The sequence below is a fragment of the Ursus arctos genome, chromosome X (genome assembly GCF_023065955.2).
Source record: "Ursus arctos isolate Adak ecotype North America chromosome X, UrsArc2.0, whole genome shotgun sequence".
Lineage (NCBI taxonomy): Eukaryota > Metazoa > Chordata > Mammalia > Carnivora > Ursidae > Ursus > Ursus arctos.
This window is the reverse complement of record NC_079873.1, coordinates 61,944,447-61,966,132: the sequence shown is the minus strand read 5'-3', so window position 1 is coordinate 61,966,132 and position 21,686 is coordinate 61,944,447. Positions and strand designations below refer to the sequence as shown.

At 42.6% G+C, this 21,686-nt stretch overlaps 1 protein-coding gene across 2 annotated transcripts; it reads right to left on the bottom strand.

The window, feature by feature from the left end:
* Positions 1-60: 60 nt before the first annotated feature.
* PGK1 (phosphoglycerate kinase 1) lies at positions 61-20,441 on the bottom strand. 2 transcript variants are annotated; one of them, XM_026480125.4, is made up of 11 exons: positions 20,164-20,441; positions 14,570-14,620; positions 11,755-11,910; positions 11,499-11,643; positions 8,183-8,286; positions 7,419-7,538; positions 3,113-3,227; positions 2,683-2,862; positions 1,291-1,468; positions 918-1,016; positions 61-543 (listed from the first exon to the last, which is right to left on the bottom strand). In XM_026480125.4, exons 1-11 carry the CDS (start codon positions 20,226-20,228, stop codon positions 503-505), a joined length of 1,254 nt encoding a protein of 417 aa, XP_026335910.1. In that variant the 5' UTR covers positions 20,229-20,441; the 3' UTR covers positions 61-502. The 2 variants fall into 2 exon arrangements, with proteins under 2 accessions (XP_026335910.1, XP_057168674.1); XM_057312691.1 differs by having other exon boundaries at positions 61-1,016; positions 20,164-20,347.
* Between the last annotated feature and the right edge of the window lie 1,245 nt (positions 20,442-21,686).

Below are 21,686 nucleotides of genomic sequence, written 5' to 3'. Positions count from 1 at the left end.
TTGATCCCTTCCTCTAGAGTCTGTTCTCACCCTAACAAAGTATGACAGGAGAAAAAAAAATCCCAGTTTCAGTGGATACTTTTATTTATTGAATAGATCACCACCTTGCCTCCCTACCTACCTATAATTGGAATTTCATCTTATTTCCATGCTGAGTAGTAAAACAATGACAAAGCTAATCAGAATAAGCTACTTCAAAAAGAGAAGCTAACACAGCTCATTTTCTTTTAACAGGCAAAATATAAATATATGCACTCTAGAATGCACAATGGTTTAGTCACTAAGAAATTCAAATGGGATCCTGAAGAATGTAGGCAAATCCAGGGTGCAGTAAAGAGGAGCTGAGATGCTGTGCAACTGTTTAAGGGTTCCTGGTGCTGCATCTCTTGGCCACTAGCTCAATCTTGACATGGGGGAAGATTTTAGCTAATGCCAAGTAGAGATGCGGCAAGTGCTAAGTTGACTTAGGGGCTGTGCACAGGAACCAAAAGGCAGGAAAGTACTAAACACTGCTGAGAGCATCCACCCCGGGAAGGACTTTACCTGTTTTTGAGAGAGCACACATACACAGAGAGCATTACTATAAGACCCACTAAGCCAGATATGCCTCCTACCTTCCCAATAACATGTCTGCTCTTCCTTAGGACATATGACCAAGAGCTGGCTAACTTTTACATTTTGGGTCCCAGGTCTACTAGAGGATAACCTCTCTGGAATAAGTCTTCCTCTCTGCCCCTCCCCACCCAAAATGGATGCCAGGAGCGTTATCTGAAGTTCCTCCATTTGTACTGCCCAGATAATAATGAACACTAATGACAACACCACATACTATCTCCACTCCATTCTACCCACCTGTCACTGCATAACCCCCAACCTTCCTTCCCCCCAACAAGTCGAGTAACAGGGAAGAATCTCACCTTCCAGGAGCTCTAAACTGGCACCACCCCCAGTGCTCACATGGCTGACTTTATCCTCTGTGTTCCATTTGGCACAGCAAGTGGCAGTGTCTCCACCACCTGTTGAATAAAAGCCAAGTTAAAAGGAGAGAAAAGAAAAACCAAAGACTGGCACCAAACTCTAAGGCAGTATGCTCTTAAGCCCAAAAGGTAGATGATGAACTCCCAACTCCATCTCATTAAGAGGGTCCTCTGTGAACTGTACACCCGTTCAGCTCTCAAGAGTCAGCCGGCACCAAGAAACCTAGTAAAAGTTAATCATTTCCCTTCAACTTTCCTCTGATCAGAATTCTGCCAGACTACACTAGCATTAACTTTGTAAAGGACCCTTTACCTATGATGGTGATGCAGCCCCTGGCAGTGGCTTTCACCACCTCATCCATGAGGGCTTTGGTTCCTTGGGCAAAAGCTTCCCACTCAAACACGCCCACAGGTCCATTCCACACGATCTGCTTAGCCCGAGCAACTGCCTCAGCGTACTTCTTGCTGCTCTCAGGACCACAGTCCAAGCCCTAAGGGGCAGAGTGAAAAAAGATGAGCTACCAAGAAAAGCTACTTAGAAAGAAGCAAACACCACCTCCACCAAGACCTGAACTCAAGAAGAATGAATACCAGAGTTTCTTGTAGAACCCAAAGACACCCTTCAGTCTTGAAAATTGTAAACCTGCTTGTGCCCTTTATGGAAGATCGAATGGAAGGCAAAACTTCAGGTTATTTGATAAAAACATTCTTAAGCACACTCTTTATGACTGTGAAGGACTAAATCAGTAGTTTTCAACTAGGGCCAATTCTGTCCCTCCCCAGGGGTCCTGGAGCAATGTCTGGGGATATTTTGGTTGTCACAACTTGGTGGGGGGGAGGGTTTCTCCTGACATCTACCAGAAGTCGGGATGCCGCTCAACGTCCTGCGATGTGCAGGCCACCTCCCACAGCAAAAACTACCTGACATGTCACCAGTGCCAAGGTTGAGAAACAATTATCTAGATTCAGTGGTTCTCAAACTTTGTCATGCATCACAATCAGCAGGAGGACTCGTTCTAGCAAGAAAAAGTTGCTGGGTGCAAGCCCCAGAGTTTCTGATTCAGTAACTCTGGGATAGAGCCCAGAAACTTGCATTTTTTAATAAGTTCCAAAATATTGCTGATGCTGTTTTCTTGAAACCACACTTTGAGAAACATGAACTAAATAATGCCCACACGCTTAACAAGAGGAAAATAACTAAGCAAATTCATATGTCAACATGATACAGTTTTATACAGCTATTAAAATGATAGTATATGGAGAACACTAACAACCAAATATTTAGTCTTTAATATACACATACATTTTTCCCTGTTTATAATCAGTACACTTCTACTATCTTAATGTTTTCATCTAAGAGTTCTTTTACAGGTTTCTAGGTAACAACAAAATCCAGAACAGCCCAAGTCATGAAAGTACCTAGCACCAACCCCAGCACATAGTTAAGTACTCAACAACAAACATTAAATAAATGAAGAAACAAAAAATGGTTTTGCCCCCATTACTGATGAAGACAGCAGCAATCATGTTTCTCCCCGCTCCCCCCCCAGATTCTCTTGAAGAGGGTCTCACTGCTACATTCGGAGCCCTCTCTGACAGAGATCCCTGTAAGGATTCTTTTAGAATGCCTGCTGGTTGGTTGAATGAAGGAATGGAATCAAAATGTTTTTGTTCACTCATTCTATTACCCACCCAAGTGACTCACCATCCAGCCAGCAGGTATGCCAGAGGCCACAGTGGCTTGGCCAGTCTTGGCATTCTCATCAAACTTTTCAGCAGTGACAAAGTCAACAGGCAAAGTAATTTTCACACCATTCTTCTCAGCTTTGGACATCAGGTCTTTGACGATCTTGGCTCCCTCTTCATCAAATAGAGAAGTGCCAATCTATACACAGGAGGCAAGATAAAGATCAGCCTCTATACTAAGAACACGATTACCTGATGAAGCAGACAGGAATAATATATGATACAGTATAAAGGATCAATTCCAAGACAAAAGAAAACCAACTTTACAAAATAAATAAAAATGGGAGTTTTGCAGGCTCATGTCAGAAACTGGTTTTCTTTTTAAATTTATATAACCTGCTATTTCTCATGGAGAGCCATTTCACATCCACTTAGCATTGGTTTCCTACCTCCATGTTGTTGAGCACCTTCAGGAAGGTAAAAGCCATTCCTCCACCAATAATCATCTCATTGACTTTGTCCAGCATATTATTAATCAGCTGGATCTTGTCTGCAACTTTAGCTCTAGAAGGGAAAGCAAGAATCATCAACAAAAGAACAAGTGGTGGACTATGGAAGTGATACTGCATAGTGCCTGCGTTTTTCTATCAAGGCAAAGGAATAGAGGAACGTCCCATAAGTGACAAAAGTATTGGCTAACTACTCTGGAAATCAGTACGGAAGTTCCTCAAAAGGTTAAGAACATTAACTACCCTAGGGATCCAGCAATTGTACTCGCTAGGTATTTACCCAAAATACACAAAAAAACTAATTCAAAGGGATATATGCACCTCTATGGTCATAGCAGCATTACTTACAACAGCCAAGATATGGAAGCAGCCCACATGTCCATAGACTGATAAATAAAGAAGTTGTGGTACGTGTGTACACACACACACACACTGGAATATTATTCAGCCATAAACAAAGACAAATCTTGCCATTTGCAACATGGATGGAGCTACAAAGTATCTGCTAAGTGAGGTTAGTCAGAGAAAGACAAAGCCTGTATGATTTCACTCATATGTGGAATTCAAGAACAGAACAGATGAACATAGGGGAAAAAAGAGAGGCAAACCATAAAACAGACTCTTAACTATTGAGAACAAACAGGGCTGCTGGAGGGGAGGTGGGTAAGGGGATGGGTTAAATGGGTGATGGGTATGAAGGAGGGCACTTGTTATGATGAGAACTGGGTGTTGCATGTAAGTACTAAATCACTAAATCCTACACCTGAAACTAATATTACACTGCATGTTAACTGGAATTTAAATAAAAACTTGGAAGGAAAAGAAAGTACTGGCTAACTTTGCCCTATGTTTCTTCAACCCAAAAGGCCAATCCGTTTCTAAGAAAACCTCTTATATTTGCAAATGACACTACAGATAAAAGACTGGTATCCAGGGACGCCTGGGTGGCACAGCGGTTAAGCGTCTGCCTTCGGCTCAGGGCGTGATCCCGGCGTTATGGGATCGAGCCCCACATCAGGCTCTTCCGCTATGAGCCTGCTTCTTCCTCTCCCACTCCCCCTGCTTGTGTTCCCTCTCTCGCTGGCTGTCTCTATCTCTGTCAAATAAATAAATAAAATCTTTAAAAAAAAAAAAAAAAAAAAAAAAAGACTGGTATCCAAGATCTATAAGGAACTTCTCAAACTCAATATGCGAGAAACAAACAAATCAAAAAATGGGCAGAAGATATGAACAGACACTTTTCCAATGAAGACATACAAATGGCTAACAGACACATGAAAAAATGTTCAAAATCATTAGCCATCAGGGAAATTCAAATCAAAACCACACTGAGATACCACCTTACGCCAGTTAGAATGGCAAAAATAGACAAGGCAGGAAACAACAAATGTTGGAGACGATGTGGAGAAAGGAAAACCCTCCTACACTGTTGGTGGGAATGCAAGTTGGTACAGCCACTTCGGAAAACAGTGTGGAGGTCCCTTAAAAAGGTAAAAATAGAGCTACCCTATGACCCAGCCATTGCACTACTGCGTATTTACCCCAAAGGTACAGACGTAGTGAAGAGAAGGGCCATATGCACCCCAAAGTTCATAGCAGCATTGTCCACAATAGCTAAATCGTGGAAGGAGCCGAGATGCCCTTCAACAGATGACTGGATTAAGAAGTTGTGGTCCATATATACAATGGAATAGTACTCAGCTATCAGAAAGAACGAGTTCTCAACATTTGCTGCAACATGGACGGCACTGGAGGAGATAATGCTAAGTGAAATAAGTCAAGCAGAGAAAGACAATTATCATATGTTTTCTCTCACCTATGGAACATAAGAACTAGGAAGATTGGTAGGGGAAGAAAGGGATAAAGAAGGGGGTGTAATCAGAAGGGGGGATGAAGCATGAGAGACTATGGACTCTGAGAAACAAACTGAGGGCTTCAGAGGGGAGGGGGGTGGGGGAATGGGATAGGCTGGTGATGGGTAGTAAGGAGGGCACGTATTGCATGGTGCTCTGGGTGTTATACGCAAGTAATGAATCATGGAACTTTACATCAAAAACTAGGGATGTACTGTATGGTGACTAACATAATAAAAAATTATTATAAAAAAAAAGAAAATCTCTTAAAGGTGTGATTCTAGACCAAGAAGGACTTAGAAGACCTACTACTGTCTAAAGAAACCATGAGACCCAAATACGTCTATTTTGCCCCTTCTCCCCACAAAAACCAGAGGCAAGACAGCTAATTACACCTGAGCAAGACTGCTAATTATGGGATCCCTGAACCCACTCAAAAGTGTCCCAAGCCAGAGCGCCTGGGTGGCACAGTCAGTTAAGCATCCAACTCTTGGTTTCGGCTCCAGCCATTATCTCAGGATCATGAGATAGAGCCCAATGTCAGGCTCTGCGCTCAGTGCAGTCTGCTTCACATTCTCTCTCCCTCTCTCCCTGCCCCTCCTGCTTCTGCATGCACTTGCACACTCTCTAATAAATAAATCTTTTAAAAAATGTGGGATGGATACACCAGATCAATGGAACGAAAATAGTAAGAGAAAGGGGACTATTACAGAATAGAAAATGCCTAACCACCAAATACAACGCAGGAACTTAATTTGGATCCTTTCTCGACAAAGCCAATTGTAAAAAGACATTTCTGAGATGATGAAGAACTTCTGAACATAGACTAGATAGTAGAGGACAGGAACGAAGTTGTTAAATTGTGTTAGGTGTAACACGGTGGTTATTTTAAAAATCTTTCTCAGTTATGAGATACATACAGAACTACTAAGTGAAATTATATGTCTACGACTTGCTTAAAAGTACCCTATCCTGACAGAAATATAACTGTTGAAGCAGAGTATTAGGTACTGGGGGCTTATTCATGCTTCAGTGTTTCCACAATAATGTTTTAATACAATGTAAAATTTCCCCCGAAACTGATAGTGGTCTGAGAAGACTACCTGGGAAGAAAGGTTGCAAAAAAACCAACCAACCAACCAAACAACCTCCACATCAACTTCCCCCAAACAGCTATTTCAGGCTGAGCCTAAAACCTAATCATAACCACTAGGTGGTACTTACTCCCATATTCCAGATCCACAGAAGGACGGAAAACAAAAGCAGCTCAAATCCTAATCTCCAGAGAAGAAAGATGAGCGTCTGACCTTTATAACACAGTGCACAAGAGGGGCGATGCTTCTAGAATGCAGATACAACCTGTACCCACCTGTATTATTTTTAGGACCCTGAAACTGGGCTCATGAAGCCTGAAGAACAACTATGCTACCTGAAACTGACACCCAACTCCAGAGTCAGCTTTCATAGGAAACTGCTGAGTGTGTTCATGCTTATAGAAGGGTCAGGGACATTCAGCCATGAAGAGGGTGCTACCTAGAAAGCCATGCCGAGTGACAGAAGTTCTCTTATCCAAGCAGTACTAGGTCCCTGTCCCCACTCTAAAATTTATCTTCCTAGCCTCTTAACCTGCAATTCTCAAATTTCTAACTCTAAGCCATTAGAATATCATCATCCACATGCTACCTTTCCCCACAGGAAAAACTATAAAAAGGTATATGACCTGGAGAAATGAGTTCTAAATGATAAATTCAATACATATGAGGAGATGTTCACAGTTATTCTTGCCAGACCATATGTATGTAAAAGGCTCAAGGGCTTCAAAAATTGTTAGATGAGCACCTACGGTAAGTCTTTCCCACTCTTCCCTCCAAAACCCCTTGCTAGCCCTTCTTGGCCATGTTTTGTCCCAGGAAGCTGACCTGCATGAAGCGCATTAAGGGACTCCCTTGCCCTCTGGCTTCCAGTTGGGTTGCAGGCAATTGGGAGGGGGTGGGGTAGGGGGAACATCAGTAGAAGATTGAAGGGAGATCAGAGTATGTTTCTTTCCCTGGCTCCCTCCCTGCCAGACGCCTATCCCTATGTTCCTTGAGCAAGGCTACAGTTTCTATCAGAGGGCCCTCGCCATGCAACTACCCTCTCTGGATTCTGGTAACCATTCCTTCCCTTTGTCCCTTCAGGCCTAGGGAAGATGATGCTTGTTGCAAGCCCCAGATTACTATGCTGTACTTTTTGGGTGTCCCTGAATCCTAACCACACATTGGTAGATAGTCCCTTATTTAAACTCTCCTCATTTACCCAGTTTGATTATGCTTTCGACGGAATAAACCACCCAAGTCACGACCTACTACCAGGCAAACACTGTTTAAAGCATGATCTTGAAGAGTTCTTCATACCCGCCCAGAATGGCCAGGAAGGGTCGCTCTGGGCATTCCAAGGCCTTGGCAAAGTAGTTCAGCTCCTTCTTCATCAAGAAACCTCCAGCCTTCTGGGGCAGACTGACTCCCACCATGGAGCTAGAAAAGACCAGAGACATTTCAGTTTTGGTCAATGTTTACCAATTCTCCCAGTTCTAGAGGCCATCTCCTTATCACTGAAATACTTTCACTTCTGAGATCCAGAAGACCATAGTTTTCATCCCTGAACTGCACCACCACCACTTAGGTACAAGAAGAGGTTTCTGACTAATAGGGCAGGGCCAAGAGGAACAAGTAAAAAGCAACAACCTTAAGTAGGATTTAAGATACCCAACTGACAGTCTTCAAGTCAAGGATTTAACCGTAATAAACAATCAGCCAGCTAGCTGATGACAAAAGGAGAAGATTCCTCAATTTGCTTCCTAATGACAGCGTAAGGCTCTGACCCTACAATGTTAACAAAGGGAGGGCTCTACAAATACCTGAAGAGCAACCTCTTCCTGAAGCTCAACAAAAAGCTCCACAATTCTCAACATGTTTTCACTTTTACTTCCTCAAAAATGTGAGGACCAAGGATATTCAACAATAACCACATTTTAACTGGCAGCTCCAATTAGAGAAAGAAGCTGTAAGGATGATGTTCTGTATAATGCAGAAATTTCCAAAAACAACCCAGAACTTGGCTGCTTGAGTCAACAGAGGAATACTGCTCCTAGCTCAATGTCAAAAAAGACTGTTAGTACCTGTGGGCTCGGTGAGCAGTGCCAAAAGCATCATTGACATACACATCTCCTAGCTTGGAAAGTGAAGCTCGGAAGGCTTCTATTTTGGCTGGCTCAGCTTTAACCTGCAGGGGGAAAAAAAAAGGAAAACCAACACAGAAAATGTTGATGGCTCCAAAGACAACTGTAAAAGCATTTCATACCCAGGAGTCCCCTTGAATATCTCAAAAGACCCAGAGTTGCTGGGACAGCAATTTTCACAACTAGCAACAAGATCTACTTCTTCCTCCAAATATTCCAGGTCTTCTGGTCACTTCTGCATTCTGCTCTCCTTCATTTTGCCTCAAATTGCAAACTTAAGATTCCTGAACCATGGCTTAACCTCTAATCACATGAAGCTAATCACATCCCACTGACCTCTCCCCAACTCCTAAGATAAGATTATCTTTTCCTTTCCTTAGCTTGAGTTATATTCTCATTTTAACATATTCTCCTTGCAGAAGTTAGGATTATACTTGACTCAAGCTTCTAGCTACCAAGGCCTTTCTGAAAACTGGAAGAGGCCCTCACATTCTTCATGACGCTCGAACAGAGAAGGCAGGTGGAAACATGACAACAGAAAAGGACCTCAGAAACATTTTATATATATTAAAAGAAAGTATTCTATATAACCTTCCCTAGAAGTTAGGCCTCTAAGAAAACAAGAAATACACTTCTACAAAAAAGAGAAACAAAAATTAGAAGTAAAACACTATGGCCTTAAAATGTCAGCTCACTATCCAGGATCCCCCACCCACCCACCCAAAACGGGACATAAAGCAGGATGGCAGGATGAACAAAATCTCCAGAAAGAAACCAAAGATGCACAGGGGGACACAGCACAAAACAATATACAGAACAGATACTCATTTCAGTCACTGCCGCCTCCCATCCTCCTGTGTTTCAAGGGGAAGGAGGCTGCCACAAAGAACAGGGCTTTCCTCTAATGACCCAGAGATGCAGGGGAACTACTGCTAAAACTAAAGACTGTAGAACCCACATAATCTTTCTAGAATGGAATATCATCTGCCACGGGTGACTGGAAGATAATTTGTGTAGTGATGAAAATACTGCCCAAATGGCAGGACACCTGGGTTCTAGGCCCAACTCCAACACTAATTCACTGTGTATGTAAGCTTTGGTAAGTTGATCTCTGTCCTGAAATCTTCCTATCTATTAAAAAGGTATGATAACCCCTCCAAGAATTGTCTAAGGAAAAATGTGCAAATTGAAGCTCTTCTTGGAAAAGGTACTATAGAAATTAATAACCAGAACCCATTTCTCATTTTTGATCTGCCAATAACTAGATGAAAGAAAATGTTCCTAAAAGACCAATGTGGCACACTGGGAAAAGGAAAAATTTTATGTCCTTGCTTTGTTTTGTTTTGTTTTTAAATCTATTTTGAACTTATTACTGGCTCTTGAAATTTCAAGCATTGAAAGCCTGGACACTAAATGTAAAGTTAATTAGCTAAAAAGTCATAGACTAAAACTGTTAGTTCATCACTTTCTGAATAAAAGGTTTTGCCTCAATTTGCTACCATTTCTAAGTCCTAGAGTCCATGCAAGTGAGTTTCACTCTAAAAGGGCACCGAATTTGAGATCAGCACTTGACTCCTACTATGGTTACCAAGACTACGCCAAAGGCAGGATAAGGCAAGACCAGGGCCTAAGGTGCTAAGAAAAGAAACTGCTTGAAAGCAGGTACTCCGATGACCTTAAGAAACACCAGAAGCACAACAGGAGATTAAGATACTAGCCTCAGAGAATCTTGTTCCCCAAGACACTGAACACCTACGGGTAGAAAGTTCTAACGCATGACTTCAGCTTCTCTTCTACCAATAGGCAAATTCTGTATCATCCTCAGGGAGCCAGCTTTATCATTTAATATTTAAATTCTCCTTGTGTCAGGTCATAGTAATCTATTTTGTGGATTATCTATCGTTGCTCTTATTTTTGTTTTGGGTAGTTTTTCTATGGTCGCTTTTGCATGCCGACAGCAGAACTGAGTAGTTCCAACAGAGACCATATACAGAGGTGTGACTGTATGGCCTACAAAGCCTAAAATAGTTATTGTCTGACCCTTTATAGAAAAAGTTTGCTGATCTAATGGACTGAGCTATATATAAAGCCCAGCAACAGCACTACTACCTCTTTAACTTCAGTAAAATGACTGCCTTTCAGAGACTCAAATTTCTTTATAAAATGATGATAACACCTGCACTTCCTTATCTTAAAGAGAATTCAAAAAAAATGCTTTACACTTCCAAAGTGTAAAAGGCAATATCATCATGATGATCATTTACCCAAATACAATCAATTTTCCCAAATAGTCCCTTTCCACTTGACTTAGGAAAGTACTTTCTCTGCTCACATATTCTTTAGTAAGAAATTCCCAATTATATCACACTTAAACTTATGGTTTTAAGAGTACCAAGCTCAACCATTAAGTTAATTCCCCTTCTAAATAAGAATATTACTGTCCTTCCATAACACGCCAGGATCTATTGCTTAGAAAAACTGTTCCAGCCTTGTCAAAAAAAATCTAAAACGGGCTCTGTTGGAGGAACACCTGGTATAGCAGGGACACCCACCCCACAACTGCCTGTGAATGTCCACTCTCAGCACTTGGGAATCACAGGACACCCCTCACTAGGATTATCACACACACTGTCAGAAAAAAAAATCCTCATGTGTCATAGGCCAAGTAGGTAACAAAGGAACAATTGCAAAAGTCCACTGAAAACTCTTACACCCAAATGGCACTCACTTATTTTTCAGAGGTATTACAAACACTTGAGCATGAGAAGGCCTCAGGGATGCTAGCCAATATTCTATTCCTTGATCTAGGTGGTGGTGACACAGGTGTGTGTGTACTCTGTGGTAATTTATCAAGCCATGCATCTATATATCTGTATCTATATCTATCTATACCTATATCCATATATTTATATAAATGCATAGCTTTTATATAAATGCATAGCTTGAATATAAATTCATATATATTCAAGGTTATCATATGTGTATTAAAACAACCTTATATATATGAATAAAAGGTTATTTCATTTTTATTTATGTATATATATGAATATTCATGTATATGAATAACCTTTAAATATATATGAATAAATTTTAATGTATAATAAATACATGTATGTGAATATATATATATATATTTATGCTCTTCTGCAATAAAAAGGTGTCTAAGGAAAAAATAAACATGAACTACTTCTATTCTTCCGTCTCTTATAGACTCAGTCCTCCTCACCCCAAATAATGTCAAAGTCACAGGTCCTACCTTATTCCCAGAAGCATCTTTTCCCTTCCCTTCTTCCTCCACATGAAAGCGAAGGTTCTCCAGCAGGATGACAGACCCAGCAACTGGGTTAGCACAAGCTTTTTCCACTTCTTGGCCCACACAGTCCTTTAAGAACAAAACATCCCTGGGGAGAGCAGGAGATGGACATATTTGACAAGGCTGAAAGAACCAGTAACAACATGCTTCACAACACCTCCTGTCACAGAGTCCACCAGCTCCCGAGTCTGGCACTTACTTGCCCAGCAGAGATTTAAGTTCTACAGCAACTGGCTCCAAAGAGTACTTGTCAGGCATGGGGACACCATCAGGCCGGCCCAGGTGGCTCATAAGAACAACTGACTTAGCTCCATTGTCCAAGCAGAATTTGATGCTTGGGATGGCAGCCTTGATTCTGCAACCAAAAAGAGACAGCAGGTAGATCAAGGTTACTCCTGGGAATTAGTGGGAAAGATTTTATTTATGGCCTCGTGAAATAGAAAGCCCCTTTTCTTCTCTAAATTCCTTCAAATTTAACTGTTGGCAACTCAGTGATGCTTCTCAGGTTCATGTTCAAGGGAAGAAGTCAATTATGATGCCAACCCCCCACCCAGGATTATTAAGTATGATCATGTTTTGCCCCTTATGCAGAAAAGAGCTAGCACAGCAGGCCTGAAGCTGCTATCTTTAGGAGGACTTGCTTGCAAGGTTGGCCCTTGGCCAAGGTCTGGAAAGCTGGCTTCCAAAGTGGTCCCTCAATTTTCTAACTGACACCACTCCTAGACTGTACAAACTAAGTGATTTATGCTGAACACCTGTTTTCCTCTAATAGTCTGGAATTTTGCTGGTTGCTAGGCAGAGGGTACCCATATGACCAGCTCCTAGTAAAAATCTTGGGAGCCAAATGCAAAAGCAATGCACAGTACTGCTGCAGTTTCCACTGCTGGAGGGAGAGCACTGGAAGCCCATGCATGGATTTCTCCAGACTTTGTGTGTCTTTTCACCTGCGGATCTTGTCATGCATCCTTTCACTGTAATAATGAACTTTAGCAGTGCGAACTATATGCTACGTCCTGTCCTGAGTCCTTCTAGTAAATCACTAAGTATGTAGGTATCTTGGCGACCCCTGAAACATCCCTCTTATGTGACTGAGGAAGATATCTAAAATTCCCAAATCTTGACACTATTAAAGGAAATTTAGGAAAAACTTAAAAATACGTAACTTTTTTGCACCCATCATATATCCTAAGGAACATTTTTTGGTAGGAAGAAATACATTATATAGAGCATAGTTTAAATGATGTCATATTATCTACATTATATTTTAACAAAAAATTATTAAACTTCCTTCAAACATGTCAAATTTTTGTTATAAACTGGACACTAACTTTCCATTTTTGCCAGTCTTTAAGAAATTAAAATTGATAATAAAGAAAATCATTAATGTACTCAACAAATATTTATCAAGTGCTTCTTAAGCCAGGTACCTTTCCAGATTCTGAGAATACAACCGTAAATGAAACAGTCTCTGCTCTCATGGAAGTGAAATTCTAATGGAGGGAGAGACAATAAACATATATATGTGTGTATACATATAAATATGGGTGGGTGTCTGTATCAGGTGGTAATAAGAGCTATGGAAAAAATAGACAGAGAGACAAGAATGACTGAGTAATAGTGGTGAAGGGGATTTTAGATAGGGTGGCCAGGGAAAGTCTCTGGTAAGGTGACATTTCAGCAGACAACGGAATACTAAAAAATCAAGTTATGTTTCTAAAATACCTTATGCTATTTGACATATATAAAAACTGACACCAAATAAAGAAGAAACTTTCATTAGGTACAACGTTTGCCCAAAGAAACCAAATTATTCTTCAGGGCTATCCCTTATCGGCAAGTTCTATTATTTCTAATGCTTCCTTTTGTTAACTCCATGGATTTCTGAAAGTGAAAAAACGTACTCAGACCTGCTTCTCTGCTTTTAATTCATAAAATACCTTGATAGGCATAGTTCCAATTTTTCCTGTGTGCTGCAGAAAGTAATGAAAATCAAGAAGGGTCAGAGCTGCCTTACACGAAACACAGACCTTCCACTATGGTGTAGCAGGGATGTACATGGTAAAATGCCAGACTCCACCCCGGGGCCAGTATCTGAAAATGTTCTGACTCTAGACCTGCACCATCCAATAAGGCAGCCATTAGCTACATGTGCCTCTTAAATACTAGAAATGTGACTAGCCCAGATCACGATATGCTGTGTTAAAATACATGCTGGATCTTGAAGACTTAATACCAAAAAAGTTAAATGTCCCTTTCATTTTTTATCGACTACATACTGAAATGATTATTTTGGACTTACTGGATTAAATAAAATATGTTACTTAAAATTAAGTTCACCCAGTTCATTTTACCTTTTTAATGTGGCAACTAGAAAATTTTAACTTATATGTGGCTCATACTATATTTCTATTAAACACTGCTCTAGATCATTGGAAAGCACACCTTTCCAGCTCAAACCCCTCATCTGAAATTTAAAATTAAACCTTCTTTACAATCAAGTCAAAAGCAAGAGTATACTCTCACTTAAAATTTCTGCTTCTGATTTTGGAGACGAGATATTTAGAACAGCCTTAACTGACCGAAAATATTACTTCTGAAATCTCTTCCATCAAAATTCTCAAAAACTGCTTTTATCTGGGCCATACTGAATAGGGGCTTGTAAAAATATATGTAAGCTTAAAATTATTAGTATTAAAAAATCCTCTTGCACAGTTCTTTATTTTGCAAGGGACACCAAGTAACCTTCAGCTTCGATATTCTTTAAAAATGCATAACCCCAAATTCTTCAAATTTTCAAAAAATGGGGAGAGAACAAAAATCACTTGTCTTAAGATGACTTTTTTCGATTTCTGCATTCTCGTAAAAAAGCAGACCAGATAGTGGGTTTGTGGAAAGCCAAAACTATATGGCTTAAGTTACCACACAGTTCTACACTAAGAAAGGAAAAGCATTTCATCCTATATACCCAGATACACACACCTTAAACCAAACTCAAGGTTTAGCACAGACCTTACCTCTGGTTGTTTGTTATCTGGTTGTTCTTCATAGGAACATTGAAGTCCACTCTAAAAAAGAAACAAGGTTTCAGATTCCCTCAAAGATTAGGAGAAGCACTTTTAGTGAACCAGTTAAATAAGGTGGGAGTTCAAATCCACCTTAAAAATAATCAGTGTTATTAGAAGTCAAGATAGTGGTTAGCCATGGGAGGAGGGGAGTAGGGACTGGAATAGGACACCAGAGGGTGCTTCTGGGCTTGTCGTATATTTCCCAACCTAGGTGATTACACAAATGTGTTCGTTTTGTGATAATTCTTTGAGCTTATGATCTGTGTCCTTTAGGTATGTATCCCACCCTTTAAAAGAGAACAATCTTTAAAAATGAAAAAACAAACCTAACTGACATCACAGGAACTAGCCCTGAAGAGCTGGGAAACTAAAACCAGTTCCACCTAAAAAGATTTTTCTGTGGGCCTAGCATGATAGTATCTAATAATAATGGCAGCTAGATGGATATGGGGTTAAGGAACACATCCGGATTCTGATTCCTTTGATATTATTTCTGGGTCCTAGTGAAGCTAACACCACTCAAAAGAAAAAAAATGACTGGAAAGTAAAACACATCAACAGATTATCATTTTTTCCGGAGAAAGCCTGGGGCCTCGTAACCAGAAAAAACCCAGTGTCCAAAACCCAAATTCACACAGTACTCTTCAAGCAAAAGACAGTAAAAGTAAGATAGCTTCTTTCATAAAACCTGAGAGGCGAGGGCGGAACATATGATCCTGCCTACCTGACAAACAGGCAAATAGGAGAGAAGTGATCGGGACGGCACAAGCAAATAATTTACTGCAGTATCTCCTTTCTCACCCAACAGATTACTGCTTTACCATTTTTTAAGAACCAGTAATTCCTTCCCCCTTCTGAACTCCTTGGAACCTCAGCTTACTTCAACCTGACTGAAAACAACGTGTGATAGCTAGTTGTTAGGGCTAAGTGTTGCCTGCCAAGATCCTGTTTAAACGCTTTCTTTCTCATGTGCAGAATGGGGATGATAGTATCTACCTTCCAGTTATTGTGAGAATTAAGTGAGTTAGTGTGATTTGTAAAGGGCTTAGAAGAGTACCCAGTACACAGTAAGTACCACACAAATGGCAGCTATTATTATATATGTTAATACTTCTCCAAAACGTAATCGACCATTACAAAACAGCTGACACAGTCACATGCTAAGGGACTAAGGGAAGATACGGCCTACTCAAGAAGACTGCTGCCATGCTCGAGGCCTAGTAGATAATTACAGAATCCTCAGCCCTATTAAGAAGACCACCAATTTCCTATATCCCCTAGGACTATACTCCAATCTACCTCATTGAAGAGTAGCCTTTCCAAAGGTGGGCTGAGGGAATAATTCTATATTCAAACATTTTAATCGAGTCTTCAGAAAGAAAGCAGTATGCCTCTGAAGAAATATACTCTACTCAGTTTCAGGCTACTTGATTCTGATTCTAAGCATCTTCTCTAAATATCCTGAACAAGGCTCCTGCCAGCCTCCAAGTACATTCTGAAGAGGAGAGAGTATCCCATTACCTGTGTCATTTTCCCTCTTGCAGCCTCCCAGAAAGGCCCATGGTCAAAAGGGCTAAAGCCAACAGGCTGAGCACAAGCCACCCTTTTTCAGTGCTCCCTACTCCCAAGCCCTTAGAGGGAGGAAATTCTTTGGGCAGAGAAACTCAAGAATCTGTGTCATCTAGCCCAGCTGCCATGACACAGCTTACTGATGAGAATTAGACTCTTCTCTTTGCCTATGCTTTACCTCCTTTCATCACCTAGATTCTCCAGAACAGCTCTGCTTTTAGCTTCTCCTGAGGACTCTGCTGCAGAAACTGTTCTTGCCTACATAGTCCACTTCTTTGAACAGTCCACTTCTTCCATTCTATGTAAAATCTGCACCCTTTCCTTTTCCACTTCCCTGAAACACTGGTGAGCTTACTAGCTTCAGGCATGAACTCAGATTTCACTGCACAGCTATTAGAAGGGCTGAAATAAAAAAAATAATGACACCACCAAAGCTGGGAAGATGCAGAAAAACTGACCACTCATATGCTGATAGGAATGTAAAACAGTGTGCCTGCTGTGGAAACCAGTCTGGCAGTTCAGCATTTGGTGGTCCAGTGATTTCACTCCTAGGTGTTAATCCAAGAGAAATGACAGCATATGTCCAGATCAAGACTCATGCATGAATATCCAATGTACACAGCAGCTTTACTTGTAATAGTCCCAAACTGGAAACAAACCAGATGTCCATCAATGGGTGAATGGCTAAACACACTGTGCAACACCCATACCATAAAGTACTGCTCAGCAGTATTAAGAATGGACTACTGATACATGCAACAACTTGGATAAATCTCAGGGGCATTAAGCCGAGTAGGGGGAAAAAAAAAGCAGCCAATTCCAAAAGGTTATATACTGTGATTCCACTTATGTAACATTTTTGAAATGACAAAATGTTAGGGGCAGGAAGCAGATCAGTAGTTACCAGCAGTTGGAATGACTCTGCAGAGGTAGAATGAGGAAGGCCTTGGTGGTCATCAGTTTTGTAACTTGTGGTGGGAGTTACACAGATCTATACATGTTGGTAAAATAGCACAGACCTATACACTTTATCCCAATGTCAACTTCCTACTTTTGATATTGTACTCTTAATTTTTTAAGATGTATCCTTTGGGCAAAACTGGATGAACAAACTTCTCTGTACTAACTTTGCAACCTCCTGTGAATCTGTAATTATTTCAAAATAAAGTGTTAAAAATACTGATTTAGTTAGAATAAGACTATCAAGTCTCTGTCACCTGAAATCTCAGGGGTCCAGGCCCAGGCCCAGGCCCATTAAAAGCTCTCAAGAGTACTATGCCCACCCTTGCATCACTGCCCCTGGCCGGAAGATTTGGGTATTATGGATGTCTTAAAGACTTTTTCTCTGCTCAGTTTTTCCTCCCCATTTCTTTTTCCACTACATCAGAGCTGTTGCTTAACAAGTTAGAACAGGTTAGAGAAAAGCGATGAGGTTTAAAACAAAAAAGGTGTGGAGGGAGCAAGCAAAAAGGGAAGTGCTTCGCAAGTCACCAAAGGATTAAGACTGGCAATCCGTGCGGGGAAGAAAGGAAATGACATTGCAAAAATAAGCCGGAAGTTACTCAAAAGGCGGTAAAGTCAACTGGAATGGGCGGGGGGGGGGGGGGGGGACGGAGGTGGAACTGTGGAACTTGATAATCATCCAGTCAGAGGTTTCTGGCTATCTGAAGTTCCCTCAACAAATCAGTGTTTTTCCCTTGGCAATTCAAAGCAGGAGCCAGAATACTCGACCAACATCAGTTATCTTTTGCAGAACAAAGAGAGGAGGCAAGTGAAGCAGCCACTACTCAGAAGGCCCTGTTTCTGAAACACTGCCAGCAAACACCACGTAAGGGTGTTGAAACAAAAAGCAGTTTGAGCTGGTAAGGCATAGCTGCCCAGGCTCTTCCAAAAGTCCTATAAAATGTGACTCTGTTCAAAAGAGATACTTTAATAATCAGGGAACAAAGTAACCCCCTGTCCCCAGGCGAAGCAAGCAGAATTCACCCAGATTACAGGGGAGAAAATATTGATTGCAACCTTCAGCAGACAAAAAGCCTTTTTTTAGCCTGTCCTTATTTACAATGTTGAGTATTTAGAGGACCTGGTTGGCAGCCAAAGAGATCCAAATTCTAGTTCTAGCTCTGCCACCAATTTGCTAGTTCAGTGACCTGGACAGGTAACTTTACAACAGCAAATCATTTCAAGGCTCAGGGTTAATCTGTGTTAAATGAAACTTTGAGCCCTTGGACACCAAGTTATTTCATGTTAAGTCCAGAGGGAGAAAAGATAAGCACCTCAAGTCCCACTCCCAGCTAGCCCAGTTAATTCCTCAAACCAGTTTCCATGAGGAGAAGATACAGCCGAAGACTGCAATTGCAGGAAGGTGACCAGTGTGACGCCTCACCCCGGGTCTTTCCGCCGGTGTATGTTATCTGGAAAGGTCAGCCTTGAACCCAGTGAAGATGGGAGTCAATAATTAAAACCTAAAATCTGGTTGCATGCCAATGTCCATCCGACCTGTTTTCCATAGAATCTGTCCCCTCTTAAGATCACCTGATGGGTAGAAAGTACTTTCTAATACTAGGATGACTTTGATTCCTACTTTGTCCAGACTGCAAATGCCTAGGTCATTTGGGAAAATGTGGACACCATGTGTTTCTCATGGCCATAAGCTACTGAGTTCTATTTACACAAGGCAGAGGCGGCCACGTGCGAATAGTGGCCATGATGAAATTAGAGAAAAGGATAGAGTTGCATTAACTCTTACGGTGTCGAGAGTTCTGATATTCGGAGTGCCCTCCTACATTTAAGCCTAGGGTGAAAGAGATTCCCTACGGCCTTATGTGTCTGTTAATATCCAAGAGATGCCCTCACTTGAACCAATCCAAAATGGGAAAGGGGCTGGATCACACCATTCACATGCCTGCCCATCAATCAACCACTTCCCAAAAAGGACAGGACTGGACAAGGCTATCAGTGCAAGCCCTGTGATCCGGACAACGCACCGCCCTCGGATCCTATCAAGGTATATTAACAGTCAATCCATCAGTCACATACGTAACTGTCCCGCACTTTGCTCCTGGCTTGCAAATATACCACACGCTACCCAAAGAATAAATGTAAAAGCTCCATACACCATACTACTCATTTCGGCATATAAAGGAGAAGCCACGTGGTAAGTGACCAGGGATGCACATGTGCAGAGTAAAAGACCCCAAAGTGCATAGGTAGCCATTCTCACGTCTAATATCCTACTTCTCTTGCCATCTGTGAAGTGAGGTTGGAGAACAGCAAGGATGAGCACCCACACCCTGCTCTACCATTACCCAGCGTGTCACAATTCTGATGTAAACCCCATGGCCTGTAGTCCAATGGCGTGGTGCAGGGGCCTGTTACATAAACTCTGCAGAGCCTCCTTCAATGTGCCCCACCCCTCCCCGCCCTCCCATCCCCAATGTTTTAGGGGGTTCTACTCCTGAACATCTAAATTAACATCTTCTGGGCAAATTTTCCTTTCGCGCAGGGACCTTTGAAATCTGTGCCTTCTCTCATTTGTCTGGGATGATCTAGGGCGGTGGGGGAAGGGAAACTAACCAAATGACCTTTCAAGGTCCCTTCTTTGGGGCCTAGGGATGTGCAGGCTAAGCATTAGGTCCCACCTCGCCTGTTGGGAGCTGGAGGCGACGGAACTACATTTCAGGAATAGGAAAGAGGGCAAAATAGGTCCCGGAATTGAGCCCTTCCTCAGTGGAGCCACCTCCAAAGGGCAAAAACGGCTCGCTTTCCGGGCTGAGGCCAATGAGGTCAGGAACCTTAAAACTGGGGCAAAGCCTCGACCACAACGGTGAGAAGCCTCACTCTGCAGGCCTAGAAACCACGGGGCCGAGCCGACGACTAAGAGCAACTTTGGGCACGGGAGGAAGCAAGCTGGCTCTGGTCGAAGAGACTGCGGCCAACCCCTTGAGGGAGCACGAGCATATGCGCAGAATTACCTCATGACGACCCGCTTCCCCTTCACGTCCAGCTTGTCCAGGGTCAGTTTGTTAGAAAGCGACATCTTGGCAATACACGGGCCGCGAGGCGGAGAGCTTACACAGAGGAGAAGAACGCAGCCGACGTGCGCCCCAGCCGCAAACGGAATGCCGAGAGCCGCCCGCCCCGCCCCGCCCACCAGTTCTCCCCTTCCCCCACGCGCAGCGCCCGGCAGCCGCTATTGGACGCGGCCGGAAGGCGCCCGCACTCTGCCATTGCTCCGAGGCGCTGTCTGTCTGCGAGGACACTGGTGGGACGTGCTGTTTTCATTTGTCACGTCCTGCACGCAGCGAGCCGCCGGAGACCTTTGCGACTTGAGGGTGGGAGCACGGGGCGGGGCCACGGAGTTGGCAGGGGGGAGGGGAAGGGAACTGGGTGGTGCTCTCGGGGCGGAGGAGGGGAGAGTGAGAGGCCCAAGGCCTCCGCCCTGGTCCCTGCGGCCGTAGCGCCGCGTCCGGAGCCTCCCAGTGCGGTGCGGAGCAGACCCGCTACGGATGGAGGAAAAGCGCCGCCCCCACCCGGGGGGATTCTTGGCAGCCCTACCAGGATGGATGCAAATGGCACTTACCTTTGCAAAACTAATCGGGTTTCCTAGCTCCCCAAAATGTAATCCTAAGTAAGGCTGCTAATTGGCCTCGATAACTGAGACCTCTCAGAATTCGGGGAAGGCCCAGGTCCCCCCCAGCTCCCCCGCCTTTTATAATAAAAAGTGCTATGTAATTTTTCTGGTTTTGACACAATTAATGCTAATGGCAAACAAATAGCATTTTCCATATATTAACTAATCGTGGTCACAAAACTCGGAAGTAGGTATTGCCTTCCTCATTTTACAGATGAAATAAATGATGCAGAAGGAGGTTTAGTGACTTGCTTAGGGTTTCACATCTTTTAAGTGGTGGATTCAAACCTAGGCAGTCCAGATGTAGAGTCCATACATAATAACTATTCTGTAATACAGACACCATTGCCCGGAAATAGGTACTCCATGCCCCACATGTTTGCAGAGTTGGCTGGAATTGTAAGCAGAGTTAGGGGTCCCCGGGAAAAGAAAGACCAGATATAGGGACGCCTACAGACCAGTCTCGAGGACCCAAAGGGAGTCCACAGGACCAACCAAGAGGGTCCTTGTCTTTGCTCAGTATAGAAATCAAACGCGAGGCAGCAGGAAATGAAAGCAGAGTTCATCGAAGATAGAGAGCAGATACAGACGTCCGGAAGATTGAAAAGGAAAGAAGCATGTCTTGTCTTTGGGGCCCCGGGGGGGGGGGGGGTATTGAGGGTGACTGCCTGATGTACGTGTCCTCTCAGGCATCCAGGAACGGGTTCGAACAAAGACCAGGTATTATTCCTCAGAGCCAGGGGGCCTTAGCATCAAGATTCTAGCACCAGTAGTCTGTAATATGCATATGATAGCTTCTTCCTTCCACTCTCACCTGGTCCTTCCTCAGTTGTTATCTATTCTAGACAAATCATTAACTCCTTG